The sequence below is a fragment of the Eptesicus fuscus genome, chromosome 7 (genome assembly GCF_027574615.1).
Source record: "Eptesicus fuscus isolate TK198812 chromosome 7, DD_ASM_mEF_20220401, whole genome shotgun sequence".
In the NCBI taxonomy this organism is placed as follows: Eukaryota; Metazoa; Chordata; class Mammalia; order Chiroptera; family Vespertilionidae; genus Eptesicus; species Eptesicus fuscus.
In genome coordinates this window covers 42,151,911-42,172,145 of record NC_072479.1, presented here as the reverse complement: position 1 = coordinate 42,172,145, position 20,235 = coordinate 42,151,911, and the positions used below count along the sequence as shown (strand labels likewise).

General features: G+C 43.7%; 1 protein-coding gene across 1 annotated transcript in view; it reads left to right on the top strand.

The window, feature by feature from the left end:
* Positions 1 to 473: 473 nt before the first annotated feature.
* Positions 474 to 20,235, top strand: part of MYRFL (myelin regulatory factor like) — a 107,507-nt gene continuing 87,745 nt past the window's right edge. The window contains exon 1 of the mRNA XM_008155570.3: positions 474 to 519. Within this exon, the coding sequence (XP_008153792.2) occupies positions 474 to 519 (46 nt within the window). The remainder of the gene's footprint in view (positions 520 to 20,235) is intronic.

Below are 20,235 nucleotides of genomic sequence, written 5' to 3'. Positions count from 1 at the left end.
CTCTAGGCGGAAAAACCCCACCCTGTATCTTTGCTTGGCTGTGACGAAACCGATCAGGTAGATAGAGGGGGAGGTATGGGTACATTGGTATAACAGGATGGGTAGGAGATAAGGCTGCCTTTATTGCCCGTTTATGTAACGACATGTGTCACTGAGGACAAAGGTCCTTAAAACAAAGGCGAGAGGCAGAGGAGAAACACTTCCCCTACAGTAAGATCCATGGACTTGCTACCACTTCCCACTTTGGACATGTTTTTCCCTGCGTGGTTGAATGTCGTTCTGGTTTTATAATCATTTTGAGAACTTAACCCTCTCTCTGGGTCTCTGGGCACAATTCGATGCTGAAGACACACTTCACTCCAACAAAAAGAAAATGAAGATTTTTCGAGAGCACTCCTAGCCGGGCACTCGTGGGGACAGCCCGGACTCCCCCGCCTGCTAGCCCTGCCCGGGAGGAAGCAGCCCGCAGCACCATGGAGGTGGAGGGCGAGAGCGAGGCCCTGCAGCAGTTTTTCGAAGGTAAGAGGCTTCCAACACGGAGTTCACTGCCACGGACGCACCCTTCTGCGACTCACTCACACTTGGCCTGGGAAGAAATGCTGTCGTGTTGACTGTCCTAAAATGGAAGGGGAGGTTTATTTGCTGTGTTTGTTGCAAAAATCAATGGTAGAGGTAGTGATTGAAAAACAAAACCAGGATTTTCTTTTCATAGCGTAGTTTAAAAAAAAAAATCAAGGGTCAGCTTATCTGTTACTAGCATTTGTCCGAGTCCTGTGCTAGATCTTATTCCTTCTGATTCCTTTAAACATTAAACAGCCTGAAAGAGCAGAGGAACCCCTCTCCCCTCATTCCCATCTCTGTTTTTCACAGCAATTTAAAAATGTGTAACCGAATAGTGATTTGCTTTTGAACGAAATACCTTTTTCTCCAAGGGAGAGGCGCACTGTAGGACAAGGTTAGACAGATTTCATTCCTCCCCAACCCTAAAAACAGCAGCAGCTTCTCACCTTTAGTTGGGGTGATATTCTGATGGTGGGTCTGATGTCAGCAAGGACTGACTCCACGTCAGAGCGGCTTTAGTTTCTTACCGGTTAGCTATGCTCAGACTTCCATGTGAAGGGAACTGTGGCCACAGCTTTTACACATTCCAGGGTGATTCCCAGGCGGGAGTGGAGAAGAACTGAGGGCCGACCTGCTCATTCACAGAAGCCAGAGGGCAGTTAGCAGCATATTGAGAAAGTGCTCTTGGAATTTCTTGTGATTAGTGAAGTGTCTGACAAATGCTAGATGTTTAAAGGTTGAATGGAACCAAGGCCGAACAGTGATGACCACTGAAGAGCAGTCAGACCAAAGAAATAGTGAGATTCTAGGCCACTAACAGAGGGAGTCAACACAATACGGTAGTTTCTTGATAGTGGCTTGGATTTTGCCAGAGTGGTGAGAAGAAATGGAAGACCAAGAGATTCTTGCGTTATCTCAGCCTTGTGATCCAACCCATCCAGTGTTCTGTCTCTGACAGTGTCCAACTCAGGGTGCCCACCTGGGTCACGCTTGGCGCACAGTAGGCACCCTAATGTTGCTGGACTGTTATTGCCTGATTTTACATCCTATGTAACTTTCACTCCAGCAGTGGACAGCAAGCTCCAGGCTACAGTTACATCTGCTTTATTTTAGAGAAACCACCAATTCATTTAACAGACGCAAGGAGTCTACTTGATTTCTTCCCTGACCTGGAGAAGACCTGAAAAGTTTATCTGGTCTACCTTCCTTTTTATGAAAGTGCTATTATACCTAGGATCTTATACTGTGCTTGTTTGTACTATTTTCAGAAGTTTCTGGAGATATAGTTTCCATAAGTTCCCTGTGTAGCTTATTACAATATCTGATTATTATAATAATATCTTTCTTAACCCAAACCAAACTCTGTTGCTCCATGAAGCCTATTTCAAGAGGGCAGGGGAGTCATTTTTCCATGAAAAGAGAATAAAATGGTCAGTGTTTTCCTTGTATTATATTTGAGTGAATAGATGGAGAAAATGGTAGACTTTAGGAATAAAAATAGAGGTAATACATAATGTGATCCCTACCACCTGAAAATTACACAACTAATTGTCAATTTTTATTACCTACTCTTCAGCAAATATTGATCACCTACTGTGTGCCAAGTCCAACAATCACCTCTTTGGAGCTTTTTCCTTAGATTGTAATGATTTCCTTTCTCAAGTATTTCTTAGAATGAGAACAGCAAAACTAGAATGATATCCTAATGAGGAGGGCCAGTTTGCATGGCGTGTTCCTGTAGATATGTCAGTTTCTAAATAATTGCAATCTTGTATGAAGAATCAAGATCTGAAAATCAAGAAAAGTTTTGGCAATTTCTTACCCACTTGAAAGCTGTTTTTCTTCATTTCCTCAGACTCTTTGTTCTAAGAAACTAAGCTCTACATAATGTATTTTTCCTTAGGAACACTTTTGCTTTTAAAACTATCTGAATTGCCCTGGCAGACGCCAAGGTTGAGGTTTGATCCCCTCCCCCGTCAGAGCATATACAAAAATCAACTAATGAATGCATAAATAAGTGGAACAACAAATTGATGTCTCTCTCTCTCTCACCTTCCTCTCTCTAAAATCAATCAATCAATAAAATTTTTTAAAAAATATCTGGATTGACAATACCATCTTAAATTAATGGCCTTAATTGTCAAAGCCATTGAGATCTTAGTTTTCACTTTAAAGTTTTAAATATGACCTTACATTCTCAATTTGCTTTCTTATGGGTATTTCTTTTGGACTTCTTTGGTATCAGAGGACTCATCTTTTATTCCCATGCTTTTTAGAATAGTTTAAAAACTGCCTTGAGAAGAGTCTTTTGTTATTCATTATATTTAATCTTGAAAGAGGAAATTTCTGAATTGTTGAGAAGCTCTTTAGCTCATTCTCTTTGTAATGTCCTGAAGTAGGTTTTCAAATGTTTCTTGACTGATCATGAAAGCAAAAAAAGAGATTCCTGCCCTGACTGAGAGGAGTGGGAAGAACTACTTAGCGAGGCCTCAGGGAGGAAAGCAGAATTGTTGAGTAGAAGAGAGATGCAGCTTGGAAAAGTGCCTATGTGGATGTCTGTGTATAGTACACACTCAATAACATTTATAGAATAAGTGAATGAAAGAATTGTGCAAAAGGCTATTCTATGCAACAGACAGCTATTAAACTTAAACTCTAGATGCAGAGAACCGGGCAAGTTCAAATATAGGAAGAGGAAGACTTGTGCAGCAGCAGAAAGGTCCAGCGAATAGAACAAAAAGAGGCTGTTGAGACCTAGTATTGCCAGTTGGTGGAAAGCCTCGGGCTCCATCATTACCAGCGATAAAATAGTAAATGCCTCAAGTGGGCCCTGTACGTTATTTCTGCCGGAGTGAAACCAGCTCTGATTGGTTGATGTTCCTGAATCCCCGTGAGAGCAATCAGAAGCTCTGAACAGTGAAACAGTACCAGGACTGGCCATGGGCAAGATTGTCTTGTGGATAAAGGATATCTTTGGCCTCAGACCAGTCTCTCCATTCTTTGTCTTTCCTTCACTTTGGGACCAGCACTTTCTTACCCTGACAGCCAGCACCTTTATGGTCTCTTCCTTCTGTCCTAGTAAAACCTGAGCTTGCTCAGAAGGTACAAATAGCAAATGATCTCCCACCTTACGCTTCTTTCGTATTCCAGGCGCTTTCATAGAATGCAAAGCTGTTTTGATTAAATGAGTCAAAAAAAGTTACCTTCTCTAAGGGTAAGTTCGGTTGATCTCTAATGGTAGAATTTTATTTTATTTTTTTTATTAAATAATAGTTTATCTAATATTTAGTGTGGCCCAAAATTGGCCAAGATAAAGTCAGAAAACATTTTAGCCAGAAGGCTTAAAAAGACAAACACAACAAACTGACAGCACCACCTGGGTAACTCTTGGCACTGAGGTTTGATGATGTCCATTTTTATTCCATTGTTGCCCATTATCTGCATGTGTCATGGTGGACGTCATCGGATGGTGGCCCTTTAGACGTCATGCAGCACCCGAGCATCTCTGAAATGATCTCGAGGCAGGAGCCCCTTGTTTATTAGTGAGGCTGCCTCTGCTTCCGTGTGGAGACAGCCTGGACTTGCCCAGGAGACTGCCAACGAGAACATGCCAAGGACAAGCCTGCCAGATCATGCAAGCGGTTTAGGATTATCTGAACATTTCTCTCTGGTGTTCGCAGGTGGTTAGAAACTACGTTGCCATGGTGTGAAGCATCACAACAAAGAGGTGTGGGCTTGGTGCCACTGAGAAGCAATCCCTTTTCTTCTTTCATGCTGGGATCCCCAAGGAGAAGGCGATTTAATTAGAATGTAACATGTGCCATTAGTAGGTCATAGCTAACCCCCATCACCTGCAAACACCCTGCATTGGAGACCCGCCAGGATTATCACCCTCTCTAGGGAATCCTGGAACCAAACCACCATGACAGACCCTCTGGAAGGAGGCTCCTGAGAGGAGGCTCCACCACCTTCTTTGGGATTCCTGAGGTTGTCATCTTTTCAATTTCAGAGTTAGAATTAGGTTTCTGGAAGACTCCACACATCTTGGAAACTACACTTTCAATACATAAGCAATTTTGGAAAATACAGATAACTTAAAACAAGAGGATAGTTTTCACTGTAATCTGACCATCCTATCTAATAAAAGAGTAATATGCAAATTAACCATTACTCCACTACACCCACAAACCACACCCACCAGCCAATCAGGAGCGAGTATGCAAATTAATCCAACCAAGATGGCTGCAGCCACGGAGCAAGCAGGAGGCTTGGGTTTCCCCGGCAATGGAGGAAGCCAAGCTTTCCGCACACCCTGGCCGGCCCAGGCCTCCACTTAAGGCTACAAAGTTTCAATTATAGAAGATAAATAAATCCCAACAAAAATGGCAGCAGCCGTGGAGCTGGAGAGAGCAGGAGGCTAGAGTTGCCCCTGGAGATGGAGGAAGCCAAGCTCCCACAGCCCTGACCTGCCTTGGTCTCCACTTAAGGCTACAAAGTTTCAATTATAGAAGATAAATAAATTCCAACAAAAATGGCTGTGGCCACAGAGCAAGCAGGAGGCTTGGCTCCGCTCAAGGCTACAAAGTTTCAATTATAAAAGATAAATAAATCCCAGATACCAGGGTCTCCGCTTGGGTCGCTGGGGGGCATGGCTGGCCTGCAAACCACCACAGGCCCCTCACCCAGGCCACCCCATACCCCAAGGGAACCCCCACCCTGATCCGGGACACCCTTCAGGGCAAACCAGCTGGCCCCCACCCGTGCACCAGGCCTCTATCCTATCTAATAAAAGAGTAATATGCAAATTGACCATCACTCCAACACACAAGATGGCTGCCCCCATGTGATCAAAGATGGCTGCCCCCATGTGGACACAAGGTGGCCACCACAAGATGGCCAGCAGGGGAGGGGAGTTGGGAGGGACCAGGCCTGCAAGGAAGGGCAGTTGGGGGCAATCAAGTCTGCAGGGGAGGGAAGTTAGGGGTAACTAGGCTGGCAGAGGAGGGAATTTGGGGGCAACTGGGCCTGCAGGGTAGGGCAGTTGGGCGGGGGACCCAGGCCTACAGGGGAGAGCAGTTGGAGAGGACCAGGCCTGCAGGGGAGGGCAGTTAGGGGTGACCAGGCCTGCAGGGGAGGGCAGTTAGGGACAAACAGGCTGGCAGGGGAGCAGTTAGGCATCAATCAGGCTGGCAGGGGAGTGGTTAGAAAGTGATCAGGCTGGCAGGCAGAAGTGGTTAGGGGCAATCAGGAAGGCAGGCAGGCGAGCAGTTGGGAGCCAGCAGTCCTGGATTGTGAAAGGGATGTCCGACTGCCCGTTTAGGCCCGATCCTATCAGGATCGGGCCTAAACGGGCAGTCGGACATCCCTCGAGGGGTCCCAGATTGGAGAGAGTACAGGCTGGGCTGAGGGACACCCCCCCGCCCCATTCACGAATTTCGTGCATCAGGCCTCTAGTCTATATATATAAAAGCCTAAAATGCAAAGTGTCCCCTTGGGAGTTTGACCGACCAGGAGTTCGATTGCTTGCTATGATGTGCGCTGACCACCAGACGGCAGAGTGGAACAAAGGAAGGCCCCAGCCGGCAGCTGGCAACGGCTAGGGACCCTACCCGTGTACAAATTTTGTGCACTGGGCCTCTAGTTTAGTGATAACAGCTGTTCACAGTTTGGTGTCAATTTTGTGTGTGTGTTTTTAAAACAAAAATGGGATTATACTATACTTTAATAATGAACTTTTTTATGGAATAGAGAGTGAATATCTCTTCATATCATTACTTATTCTTCGATAACAATGGCAAAATATGTCCCGCAGCATGATTTTGTAAATAAAGTTTTATTGGAATGCATTCATTCATTAACAGATTACCTATGGCTGCTTTGGTGCTATGATGGCAGAGCTGAGTGGTGGCAACAGAGACCATATGGCCCTCAAAATTGAAAATATTTGTTATCTGGCTCTTTATAAAAAATGTTTGCTAACCCTTGTTCTACAACCTAATTAATGATAATAATTGTTATTTATTGAGCATTTACTATGTTCTGGGTATAGAATCATAGTCATCCTGTGTGTGAATCCTGGCTCTGCTTTTTACTACCTCTGGGATGATGGATAAGTAAACCTCTGCGGGTCTTAGTTTTCTTATTTATAAAATGGGGATAATTGTATTTTCTCATAAAGTGGTTGTAAAGCGCTATGCCTGGCACAGAAAGCTCAGTAAGTGTTAGTTATTATTATTCTCATTGTTACTTTATTAACATTTCCTTTGTTTAGCATCAAAGCAGCCTTGTGAAGGATTTTTATATTCCTGAGAGAAACACAAGGCCAACAGAGGTTAAATAACTTGCTTACGGGTCCTCCAGTTAGTAAGTGGCTGTGAGGTCATCGTTTATTCCTTTCCTTTGCTTATTCCGTCTGCCAGTTGAAATGAGCCAGACGCTGCCCCAGTGGGTAGAGATTCAGTGGTGACCAAGTAGAGTCCTTGCCCCAAAGCGGCTCCTCTTCTAGCTAAAGGAAGAAGACAGTAAAGAGATAAGCAAATAAATACACTGATTTTAGGTAGTCATTAATTGTGAAGAAAATAAAACCAGATACTGGTGGAGACTGATGAAGGGAGGAAGAGTGGGTTACTTCAGGTGAGGCAGTCATGAAAGGCTTCTGAGAAGGAGACATTCAAACTGAGGCCTGAATAATGACTGGGAGCAAGGTATCCATCAGCCATCATCCATCACCCATTGGAAGAGCATTCCAGACAATGGGAACACCTGAGCTTGGCGAGGCCAAGGAAAGGGGGGAGTAGGGTTAGGGGGCAGTTGCAGGGGCAGGGACAGTGTTGAGTGAAAGTGGTGGGAGTGATGTCAGAGTTTGGATTTTTATTCCCAGTGTGACAGGAAACCAGTGGAGAGTTTTAAGAAATACAAGATGAATGGAATATGGGAGTGAGGAAGGCTGAGGAATTAGAGATGATGCCGAGGTATTGGCATCAATATTGGTGAATGTTAGTTCAATGTGATTTGGCTTCTGCCTTGACTTACTCTTATGAAAATTTTCCTAATTGCTTGATCATATTAAAAATCTTCAGCCCGCCCTAACTGGTTTAGCTCAGTGGATAGAGCATTGGCCTGCGGGCTGAAGAGTCCCAGGTTCGATTCTGGTCGGGGCATGTACCTTGGTTGCGGGCACATCCCCAGTAGGGGGTGTGCAGGAGGCAGCTGATCGATGTTTTTCTCTCATCAGTGTTTCTAACTCTCTATCTCTCTCCCTTCCTCTCTGTAAAAAATCAATAAAATATATTTTTAAAAAATCTTCAGCCCCTTGCCTGGCCAGTGTGGCTCAGTGCTTGAACATCAACCCATGAACTGGGAGATCATGGTTCAATTCGGGTCAGGGCACATGCCTGGGTTGGGGGCTTGATCCTTAGTAGGGGGTGTGCAGGAGGCACCTGATGGATGATTCTCTCTCATCACTGATGTTTCTCTCTCTCTCTCTCTCTCTCTCTCTCTCTCTCTCTCTCTCTGAAATCAAGAAGAAAAAAAGAGGAAAAAAATGTAAAAAAACAAAAAATCCTTTAACCTCTCACCATCCTGGCATTCTCTCTAGGCTTTGTCACCATCACCCATTGTTTACTCATGGAAACACTCTCTTGTTTGATTCCATGGCATCTTCCCTTCTAGGTTCCATTCAGCATCTCTGTGTCCTCTCAGGCTCTTTCAGGAGTTCACCTTCCTCCTCTGATACCTAAGAGTCCTATTTCAGAAACTCTTTTATTTGAGCACCAAAGCTTATCCTGAATGGTTTCATTTATTCCCATGGATCAGCACATCCCAAACTCTATTGTCAAGTTACAGACCCATATTTACAGCTGCTTAAACTATCTATGTATGTGTATGGGTGTCCCTCAGTTTCCCCGAATCCATGGTCGCCAAACTGCGGCTCGCGAGCCACATGCGGCTCTTTGGCCCCTTGAGTGTGGCTCTTCCACAAAATACCATGGCCTGAGCGAGTCTATTTTGAAGAAGTGGCGTTAGAAGAAGTTTAAGTTTAAAAAATTTGGCTCTCAAAAGAAATTTCAATCGTTGTGCTGTTGATATTTGGCTCTGTTGACTAATGAGTTTGCCGACCACTGCCCCAAATATATACATTCAGAGTGGAACTCATTGTCCTTTGCCTTCTTCCCTTTATTCTTCACTTCCTCCTGTATTCTCTTCACTCTCCAACAAACTCCCAGATTAGAAAGGAGGGTGTCACTCTTGACAGCTCCTCTTATACTCATAGGTAATCATTGCTGAAGTCTGTTGCTTCAATCTCAGAAATGTCTTTCAGTCATAACCTGCCCTTTATTTGAAAGGTCATCTCTTGCTAGAGCCTTCTAAGTTCTCTCCTGTGCTAATCACCTTCCATTTCACGCTTGGCTCAGAAGGATGCCATTGTTTAAACATTCCTGTTGAATCTCCATTGCCTGAGCTTAGCATAATGGTCCCTATGCAACATTCCAGGCATCCTTATCTTCGGGGACTGCCCAGTACTCACATCTGTTAGAGGCAGTTTGATGTAACTGGGTAACAGCATGTTCCAGGGCCAGAGTTCTAATCTTGACTCTGCCCCTTGCTAGCTGTGATCTTGAGCAAGTTACTTAATCTCTCTGTACCTCAGTTCTTTATCTGTAAAAGTGGGTTAATGCCAGTATCTATCTAATTGGGCTAAGGTGAAGGTTAAATTATTCAATATGCGTAAGGTTCAGGACAATACCTCAATTACTATGCATCTGTTATTATCATCATAGATATTATTATTATTGTTACCTATCGCCCAGGTACTTTTCATGGTTCCTTGAATATACCCTGCCCTTTCATAACATTGGGTCTTTGACTGTGTCTTTTGCCCAGAATGCACTTTCCTACTTCATCTAGCAAACTTCTCTGGGCAAAGTTAGAAGCAAAATTCTCCATGCTTCTATAACACTTCGTCCATACCTTTGATGTGCACCCTTCACGTCGAAGTTTAATTTATGTGTTTACATATCTGTCTCCCACAGAAGACAATGATTGCAGCTAGGTTAGTACCTGACTTTCATCATCTTTGCAGGCTTAGTTAGGGTCTTGAATGTAGAGTTACTAACTAACTAACTAACTAACTAACTAACTAACTAACTAACTTGAATACATGTTAAATGAATAAGATTCTTGACCACAAAGCAGGGGCCTTAATTGCATTATACAAAGGTTGTGCTCCTTCTCTTATAGATATTTTACTATCAGAATCAACTTGGGAGCAAGTCAGCTCCTCAGCAATGTTTTTTATGTGGATTACGTTTGGATCTGGGACCCATAGCCGTGATCTTCCCCTAGGAGTGGTACGTCTGTTTCTTTATTAGCAGGAAAGGAATAAAGAATGGAGGTGGTGTGGTGTACAGTAGGACACATGGCAGAGATGCTAACTGAGGGCGGAGGAATTCAAAATCCAAGTCCATAACTGAGAGGTTCAGGCTGCAACTCAAACCAGGTTATGACCTGAGAATCAGCATCAAAACTTGTGAGTCACCAGGAGATGTTGGGAGTCAAACAGAGGAGTGGAAGCCCTAGTCCTGAGCAAAAGTAGAGGTCCAGGCACCAGGACACCAGTCAAGGTTGTAGGAATGATCACGGAGATTGTCTGATCACAGCGTCTTTCTCAGCTGAGGCTGTATTTGATAGGACACCCACCCCAGTTCTGGAAATTGGGCGCTATTACAAATCACACACCTTAACCCTGAGCTCCTGACTCCAGCCTGCACGGGTGGTGATGACTGACATGGTGTTGGAGCGCATGCTTTGTCAGAGCACTGCGTGGTGCAAAGCAGAAGTCTTTAGAGGGATGGAGGCAGCTGGGTGTGCTCACAAGTGCAGTAGACAATATTAACTCTCAACAGTAGTGCAGATTACCCTGGGTTCAAATCCCACCTCTCCTGAGAATTTAAGATACTGCTTTGGTAAATGACTTGCCCCTCTGAGACTGTTTCCTGTCTATCAAATGAAGGCAAACCTAATAGGAAAAGAATAAGAATTAAGATAATGTATGTGAAATACTTTGCATAGTGCCTACCATACAGTTATTTGCCCAAAGAAGTGGTATTGTCAGTGCTCTATAGTAAAGAAAAATGTTTATTCTTTTAAAGGAGCTCCCTGGAGCAACCATCAGTAAGAAAACCACTACCACTTAATGAACACTTGACTTTGTGTAGGACGTTGTATTGAGACCTTTCGCTGTATTAATTCTTAATTTGCACAACAAAATGAACAGGCAGATAATGTTATCACCGTTTTAGAGATGAGGAAACAGAAATTCAGAGAAGGTTTGTACCTTGCCCGAGGTTGCACAGCTATTGTGCTTCAGAGCTTGGAGTTGGACAAAAGTCTCTTTCTCTGAAGGCCTGTGCTCCTAGGCACCGGGCAGGGTCTTCTAAACAGGTTGCAAGGGAATATCTGTAGAGTAACTGTGGAACTTAGGGCTCCTGTAAAATAACCAGGGCTGTGTGCATGTGTGTGTGTGTGTGTGTGTGTGTGTGTGTGTGTGTGTGTGTGTGTGTGACAATTTGCATGTAATTCCATTCTGTAGATGAAATTATTCTGGACTGCTAGCAGTTGGTACCATCTGGCATTTTTTGGCAAAGCCCAGCTCTAGCACCGTAAGATGAGGTGTTTGTGGTTTAACGTCAATGGTTTATGTTCATGGAGCAAGCAGCTACAGAAACTCAAAAGATAAGGCTACTAAGAAGAATGCAAAGATCTGCTTGGTGCATAACACAAATCCATAGAGGGAACTGAGGCAGCTGGGTTTACTTGGAAGAGTAGTAGAAAATAACTCTCAATCTTGTCCTTTTTGGTAACCAGACTCAGGACAAAAAGCCCAGCAATATTGTACCCTGATATATGATTAGCAGTATAAGAAACAATTGTCATACACAGCAATGGAAAGTAGTGTGTTTTATGAAGAACATCATATGCTTTGGTAGTTGGAAATACTGTCACTCCCATAGGATTAAACTGATCAATATCCTCAAATATTAGGAGCCGAGAAATATGCTTCCTAGGAATCTCTATGGTGTGTGTTTGATGGCTTAGGCCTGGGTTCAGGCAGACCTGGGTTTGAATCCTGATTTCTCTGTTTCTTCATTTCTCAACATTAGGTCAATTATAAAAGTTTCAGTTTTCTCCACCTATAAAGTAGGGATAATAATACCTACCTCTTAGGTGTGTGAGGATTAATGGTAAAATGCAGACATGATGAAGTAAATGATAGTTATTGATCTTTTTTTTTTAATATATTTTATTGATTTTTTACAGAGAGGAAAGGAGAAGGATAGAGAGTTAGAAACATCGATGAGAGAGAAACATCGACCAGCTGCCTCCTGCACGCCCCCCACTGGGGATGTGCCCGCAACCAAGGTACATGCCCTTGACCGGAATCGAACCTGGGACCTTTCAGTCCGCAGGCCGACGCTCTATCCACTGAGCCACACCGGTTTCGGCTATTGATCTTTAGTATAACATTTGCAAGTGGGAAGGAACCAAATTGCTGGCTTTATTCTGAAACAAGAGCAAGTACAAGCTGCATATACAGGGTGTCCCAAAATAATGTATACAGTGCTCACTTTAACAGCTGAGAGCTCAATTGGTGTTTCTTTCTTTTCAGATTTAACCCATTGGAATTAATAATGGCAGTCAAAGTTGTATATAATTTGGGGGACACCATATATCTCAACACATTTCTTTCTCAAAGAAACACTCTTGTCTCCAGGGAGTTATTACAACTTCTACATGTTCACAGTCATTCCAGAGTCTTTATAATCATAAAATCCATTTATAGCCTTTAGTTGCCAAGCAACAAAGGACAAAGTACTGAGCATTTCCTTTTATTGCAGGGGAAAAAAAGGTTCAGCTTTTCCATGTTAGTCCTGAAATCAACATTTTTCAGAAAAGACAGACAGGGAAACTTGATACCATGTTTCCAGGGTTAGCGCATTCCTTGTTTGGGGGTAGAATCAAAGCTGAAAGGGGTACATTGTTATTATTGCTCTAGGCTATTCAGGAACAGGGCTTATATTTTGTGCTGCTCTCACTGTAAGAGAACTGGTCCTTTGATCTCTTAATGGTCTTTTGGGAAAGGCTGGGGTGATGTAACATACAGATGAGAACTATTACGTGAGGACCTTGGTAACCACTGGCCTCAAACAGGTCATTCAGCCATGCACTGGCAGGGTTGGGGAACTGGCTTTGTGACACATAACTGAACTAAATTCTAAAACTGCAGAGAATTTTTATGCGTTTATTTGAGCCAAACTGATGACAGACTCTGGGGAGCCAGATCTCTAATGCTCCGGAGATGAATAGTTTCACAGCTTCTTTTGTGCATTTGAAATTAAGGAGGGCAGTAAGGAAGATTACGGGGAGGTGGGAGGAAGCAAGGTGGGGTTGGATTACAGGATAGTTAACAAGGTTATTTGCCCTCCTGTGGGTGGTTATGACTTATTTGGAAGGTGTGTTAACCAAGGTGCACAGAAACAAAGGACAGGTCTTGTTTAAGGCAAAGATAAACCTTTTAGTAAAGAAGTTGTATGCCTGGGGCATGACTACCCACCAGGACCTGCCCAGATCACCCTGTGAAGTTACTTTCCATAGAACCCCATTTTTTCTCCACACGTATCAAAGCTTTCAATTACTTCTGTGTTGTTCTTTGTTGTTGTTTTGTCCATGGATAATCAGTAAGTAAGGGCTGAAATTAAAAAAATAGAATGAATATATTATTATTTAAAATCCTGTAAAGTACTCCAATACAGCTTATAGTCTTAAAAAGCTCTTAAAAACATGTATGGAAACCTTTTTTTTTTTTTTTTTGGCATAGCTCTTTCTCTATTCATGGGTATTAAAACAGTGCAAAAGTGTATTATCTTTTTTAATGTTTAATCAGCTTTAATCAAGATAGCCAAATCAAGATAGCTTTAATCAAACTGCCCTGACTGGTTTGCTCAGTGGTTAGAGCATTGGCCTTGGGACTGAAGGATTGCAAGTTCAATTCTCCATCAAGGGCATGTACCTCGGTTGCAGATTCGATCCCTGGCCCTAGTTGGGGCATGTGTGGGAGGCAACCAGTCAATGTATCTCACTCACATTGATGTTTCTCTCTCTCCCCCACACCTCCTCTCTAAAAAAACAATGGAAAAAAATATTCTCGGGTGAGAAATAAAAAAAAAGAAGCTAGCCCAAAGCTAAAACAATCCAAATTTTCATTAAGAAAAGAATGAATAACAAATTATGTATATTCATACAATAAAATACTCAACAGTAAAAAATAAACTACTGATTGGTAACATAATGCCATGGATGAATTTTTAAATTTTTATGTTTACAATTTTACAAAATAGTGTACTGGAATATACTAAAGAGCATGTACTTATGATTCTATTTATGCTCAATTCAAGAACAGGGAAAACCAAGCTATGATGACAGAAATCAGAACAGCAGTTCCGGAGGCAGATTTCTGGAAAAGGTTGTGAGGCACCTTTCTGAAGTCCGAGAGTTTCTTGATTGGAATTTGACTCCCCTGCTCCTCATACACATTCTGCCTGTGCAGTGGGCCTCTATAGATGCAAACAGGGAAGACAATGATCCTTTTTTTCTCCCCTTGTTGGGTTAGGGAAGCTTTGAAACAAATCTAAGAAGTCACATAACATGTTTTAAATGCAGGAAGAGGCAAAAAGGACACTGACAAATGATCCTATTTAATAAAAGGCTAATATGCAAATTGTCCCCTCGGGAGTTCGACCAATCAGGAGTTCGACTGCTCGCTATGATGTGCACTGACCACCAGGGGGAAGTGCTGAACGAAGGAAGGCCCTGGCCAGCAGCCAGCAGCTGGGGAAGGAAGACCCCGATCAGCCCTGATCACCAGCCAGGCCTAGGGACCTTACCTGTGCATGAATTTTGTGCACCAGGCCTCTAGTTTCTTATAAATTCTACATAGTAACAGCTAGTCAAAGGCTCTTCTGCTGAGAGTAAATGTCCTTTGGGACAATTTTTGTGCATGAATATAAAAGAATAAGATCTAGCTGTTAGCATGACTAGGCTAATTCCAACTGATCAGAAGAGAGGCACTTTAAAGTCTATAATTCACACATCTCAAGAAGTGTGCCTAAAGCATTTGAAGAACTACAATGTTCTCTTTTTAATGTTCATGAACATAAGACAAACACAAAAATCTTTCTCCCCTCCTCTCCCCCTGGGAGAAGCAGGCCTCTGTGTGAAAATGTGAATTGACCTTTCATGGTGCTGAGGACCTTAGGGATGCGAACCATGCTCAGGACTTGGTTCTCCCTCCCTTTGCTGGCTGTTTATGGAAATGTTGGGGGGAAGGGAGGAGGACACAAAAACTCATACTCAGCCACCAATTTTTACATTTTCTTATTTTGTCAGTTTATTCCTGACCCATCTTCAAAAGTTTCTCCTCACTCTTCCATTTGTACTGTGCTTGTTGATGGAGTTTGATACCTGTATTTTACAAACCCGTCCATTTCCATCAGCTCATTGGCCCCTCACACGACCCTAAGAAGAAGGCATTTTACCGATGAAAGAAGTGGAGCCTTGAAGAAGTTGACAGATGTATCTAAACTCACATTGGTAGGTGCCAGGGCTGGTGGCAAATCTTGGTCTTCTCATTCCAAGTCCAAAGCTCTTTCCATCTACATCCCACTTTGCCTTTCCAAAGGAAAAAGGGAGCAAAGACATGTTTCGTCTTATTGGCACCCATATTCTGGGGCCAGCTGGCCAAACATGTCTTTGCTCCCTGGTGCCCAAAAATACTTAAGTGAACATGGTCGATCTTTGGGAAAAACTCCTCCCTTTAACCCTCCTCTCCCTCACTTGAGTCTAGTTACCATGTAATCTCCCACAAATTGGCTGCTGACTACCCAACCCTACACTCCCCAGAACAGAGCGAGCAAGTTCTTATCTCTTCAGCCTTCACCTAATCTCCGGCTTTGATGAAACTGATCTGCCCAAGTTCAGCAATTGGTTTATTGTTCTGATGCCTGTGTTTGGGATTGGAGGTGAAGAGCAGAGAAGGAATAAAAGGGAATGAACATTTATTATGAGTCAAGCATGTAGCATTAAAGGAAAAAAAAATCAATGCTATTATTAAAGCATGGTAAAGGGGACTTCATTCAGAGAAGAGACCATGTCCTAGCCGGTTTGGCTCAGTGGATAGAGTGTTGGCCTGCGGACTGAAAGGTCCTGGGTTCGATTCCGGTCAAGGGCACATGCCCAGGTTGTGGGCTTGATCCCCAGTAGGGCGCGTGCAGGAGGCAGCCGGTCAATGATTCTCTCTCATCATTGATGTTTCTATCTCTCTCCCTCTTCCTTCCTCTCTGATATAAATAAAAATATATTTAAAAACAAAAACAAAGAAGAGGCCATTACAATAGGTATAATGACCACTGTGATGGCATTTTGCAGTAGAGGGGAGAGATTGCACTCAACTTTGAATACAGCGTGAGTGGGCGAAATTTTTATCCAAGGAGCAGGGGAAGGGGGTTCTGGATAAACTGACCTAACAAGATCCTTGCTGAATGCAGGCTGGGGTGATCTGACATCACCTGGGGGAGGGGGAGGATGGGAACCTGATTTAAATATTGAAGGTGATCAGATACAGAAAGGGAGGACGCTGGTTAAACTGACAGTATTAGAATTCTTGTTACAATTAAAAACTGCCCAGAGAAACACGGAAGTGGCCTCATTGAAAAGTTCAAGGGAATTGGAGTACAGTTTGGTCAAGGAGAGAACCTGTGGAGTTATATATGTTATCACATTTAGTCTGCAAGCTCTCCAGTGGTAAAAACCATTTCCTCTTTCAAGATAAGGAAACAGGCCCAGAGAGGTTCCGGAGAACTGGAATTTAATCCAGGTCTGCCTGCCGTGCAGTTTCCCTAATTCTCACACTTCGGCCTCCGAGTCACATGGGCTCCTTCCTTCTGGAATACTTTCCGGCCCTTGTTCACCTGGCTCACCGCCATTCACCGTAGGCTTTGGCTCCATTCCCTCCTTGTTCCCGTGAACTTTGTAGCTCTTTGCATTTCACCTTTCCAGGCATGTATGGCCTTTTCCTGTGTCTGTCTCCTATGGACAACTGGAAGGAAGGAACTATGTCTCATTCATTCCTGCACCTCAGCAACTAGGAACCAGCACACAGTAGAGACTCAAACAAATCTGTCGAATCAACAAATATAGAACTCCAAGCCTGGTCTCTTTCCAGGATTCCAAGTCTTCCCAGTTTTCCTCCTTTATTTCTTGCATCTAAGAGGACGAAAGTCTTTGACCCACACTTGGCTGAAGACTCAGCCCTCAGCTGGTGTTCTGGTGGGCTGTGCCCTCCCTCTCTGCCTGGCTTCGAAGGACAGGAGGTATTGCTGAGGCAGGACGGGCACCCCTGAAAGAGGCAGGGTGGGCAGCTTCTTTGCTACGTTTTTTCTGAAGTTGTGCCATGCAGGCTCTGCCCATGAGGGCCTTGATTTAATATCCAGCACTGCATATTCCAGATGAGCCCAACCCCCTGTAAAGCCCGTAGGTGGGTTCCCCCTCTTTAGCTATTCTTCCTTTGGGACGGTCTTCCTCCTCCTCCTCCTCCTCCTCCTTCTCCTCCTCCTCCTCCCCTCTTCCTCCTCCTCCTCCTCTTCCTCTTCCTCCTCCTCCCCCTCCCCCTTCCTCCTCTTCCTCCTCCTCCCCCTCCTCCTCCTCCTCCTCCTCCTCCTCTTCCTCTTCCTTCTCCTCTCCCTTCTCCTCTCCCTCCTCTTCCTTCCTCTTCCTACTCCTTTTTGGCCTTTGGCAAAATTAGACTTTCTAACAGACCAAACCAGAACAATACTTCTTCAAACTCTTGAACATAAATCAATAAGATCCCTTGATGTGTTACAATTAAATTTCTTTTTGTCAGCTTCTTTCCCAAATTTATCTTCTATGGTTAACATGCATTTGTGTTTTATTTCTCTTCTAGTGTTTTCTTTTTTCCTGTATTAACATTAGTATGTATGTTTTTTTAATTTTATTGATATCAGAGAGGAAGGGAGAGGGAGAGAGAGATAGAAACATCAATGATGAGAGAGTATCATTGATTGGCTGCCTCCCGCATGCCCTCCACTGGGGATCGAGCCCGAAACCTGACCAGGAATTAAACCTTGACCTCCTGGTTCCTAGGTTGATGCTCAACCACTGAGCCACTCTGGCTGGGCAAGTATACATTATTGAGGAGAAAATGGACTTAATGTGTTCAGAGAGAGGAGAGTCCTTGAGCCCAGGAAGGGTAGGTCTCATGTAATTGTTTTAAGCCAGTTACCATAATCTCAATTTCCTCCACTCTCTTTCCCTTACATTTCAGCAGCTGTAACTCTTCTTTACAACCCCTTTCAACATCCTTTTATAAAGCAAATTACTATATTTTCTGAAGTACTTAATGATATTAATAATAATTTGATGCCTTTTACATTTTTATTATGTGTGTTATTGTTTTTATTAGTTTTTAAGTGGTTTGCCCAAACCTTTCTTTCATTACTTCACATGATTTTGCAGAAAACAAGGTTGTTCAGTAATAGATAGGTTATAGTAGAAAACACCTGAGCCCCTACATTAATAACTGTGTTATTGAAACTTGAGCAGGCATTTAAGCTTGCTAAGATGATTTGCTCTTCTGAAACATGGGGATAATAAAATGGCGTTCCTATCTGATAGAATAAAATTATTGTGAGGACTACATGGGAAAGTGACTATGAAAGTCTTAGCACAGTATCAGCATATAAAAAGTGCTCAACAAATTTACCAAATATTATTATTATTCTCCATTGACCATCTCTCACGTGGCTTGTCTGTGATTCTTTCACACTCTGTTGGCTCTCCTCCGGACACCTTAGTATTTGTCATCATTCCTCTGAAGGTATGGGGCCCATGTCACTAAGAATGGACCTGTGCATAGAGGAATAGGGGCCTCAACATCCTAGTTCTGTACTCAATGATTTTATTATTATAACCCTGCAGTAATTTATTTCCTTCCCAATACTTCCTTATCACCTATTCGCTGATAAGCCAAGTTTCCCTATCTCATACTTACATAAGTTAAAAAGTTTATGTAAAGCTGAATGCTTAACTCACTAAATTTCATCTTGCCAGTCAGCCATCAATCTCGTCAGCCCAGATGAGACCCGATTCTTGCATATTATGTTGCACCTTGCCCACCTCCAGGCCATCTGCATACTTGGCCAGTCTGCTTTCTCTACACTTATCCAAACCACAAATAACGTCATTGGGAAGGATGACAGCAGAGTCATTTTATACTGAATTTTAGGATTCTCTCCAGGTTAACATTTTGGGGTACAGTTGTTCGCCCAGGAGTCAATTCACCTAATTCTAATGTAATTTTCTCCACCTTTCTCCATCTTAGCAACAAACACAGCCGCCCTTAACTGCCTGCTCCTCCCCCCTACGTAGGGCTGGAAGCCCCCTTGACGGATCACATCATGTTGGTGCCGATGGTTTCCTTTCTGAGCTCCCCCCACCTTGAGGGGAAGACTGAGTGCTGCTCACTGTTGTATCCCCAGAGCCTCGCACACACACTTCGTTGGATATTTAGTGAATGTTGAATGAATGGATTAACAATTTTGTTAAGTGTGCCGCTGAAGTGAAGGTGCACATTTCCGTGGAGAGTGTCCTAATCTGCCAGTCAGGCAGCTGAACAGGACATGAAGCCCACCCACAGAGCCAGTTCTTTGTGGGCGCATGCAGGCTCCCCGACTGCCTTCTGATGTTTGTAGAGGCCGGCAGTCAGGTTTTTAGCAATCCTTTCTAGAGTTTTGCATCTGCGACAGTTATAGAAACCCCATGTGGGTGTTGCCATTCTGTTACACAACGTGCTTGAACTCTTTATTTGCTCAAGTGAAATAAAGGTTAATTTTCATTTTATCTTCTGATTATCGGGCACATGAATTTCAAGTGATTCATATCACCTGGAAGTCCAGAGACAGTCTTTTAATTTAGTCACTGTTTCCAACAATGAATCATGTTAGCTCTGCTGGAAAGAACTGGTTAGGTTCTTCCTGGGTCCATGTAGGACAGCCTGCACAAGGAGGGCTGGGAGCCTCCCAGGGTTCCAGGTCATCGGGTGGCGTGTTCCGTGAGGGCAGTGCCTGCTGCTCACTTCGTCTCCAGGAGCACGGAAGCAAGACTGACATGGCATGAGCCTGAGCAAGTGAGCCCCTCCAGCTCCTGCGCAGGCCCCTCACCCACGTCGCTCACATTTCCCATCTCAAGGCACCAGCATGACCAGCCACCAGCACAGGGATGAGGAACAGCTCAGGTGCCTTCTCATCAATCACGAAGTTCAGTGGGGCTCTCCTCTCAAATACTACTCACCTCCAGTGGTGTGCTGATGAATGTTTAACAACCGACTCTTAGGGTAGGGGGAAAATTCCCCAATTCGTAGTGTTTGCCAGCTTCCATGCTGTAAAGGCTCCTGGTATGGCTAATGTCAAACTGCCAACAAGAAGACACTAAACGTGGAGTTGGGAAGAGACGTGCACAAGCGTGTACACGCTGACTCCAGCCCGCCCCTGCACATCCTTCCGCTCTCCTGACCCCACCGCCACTGCACCAGATCGGGTTCTT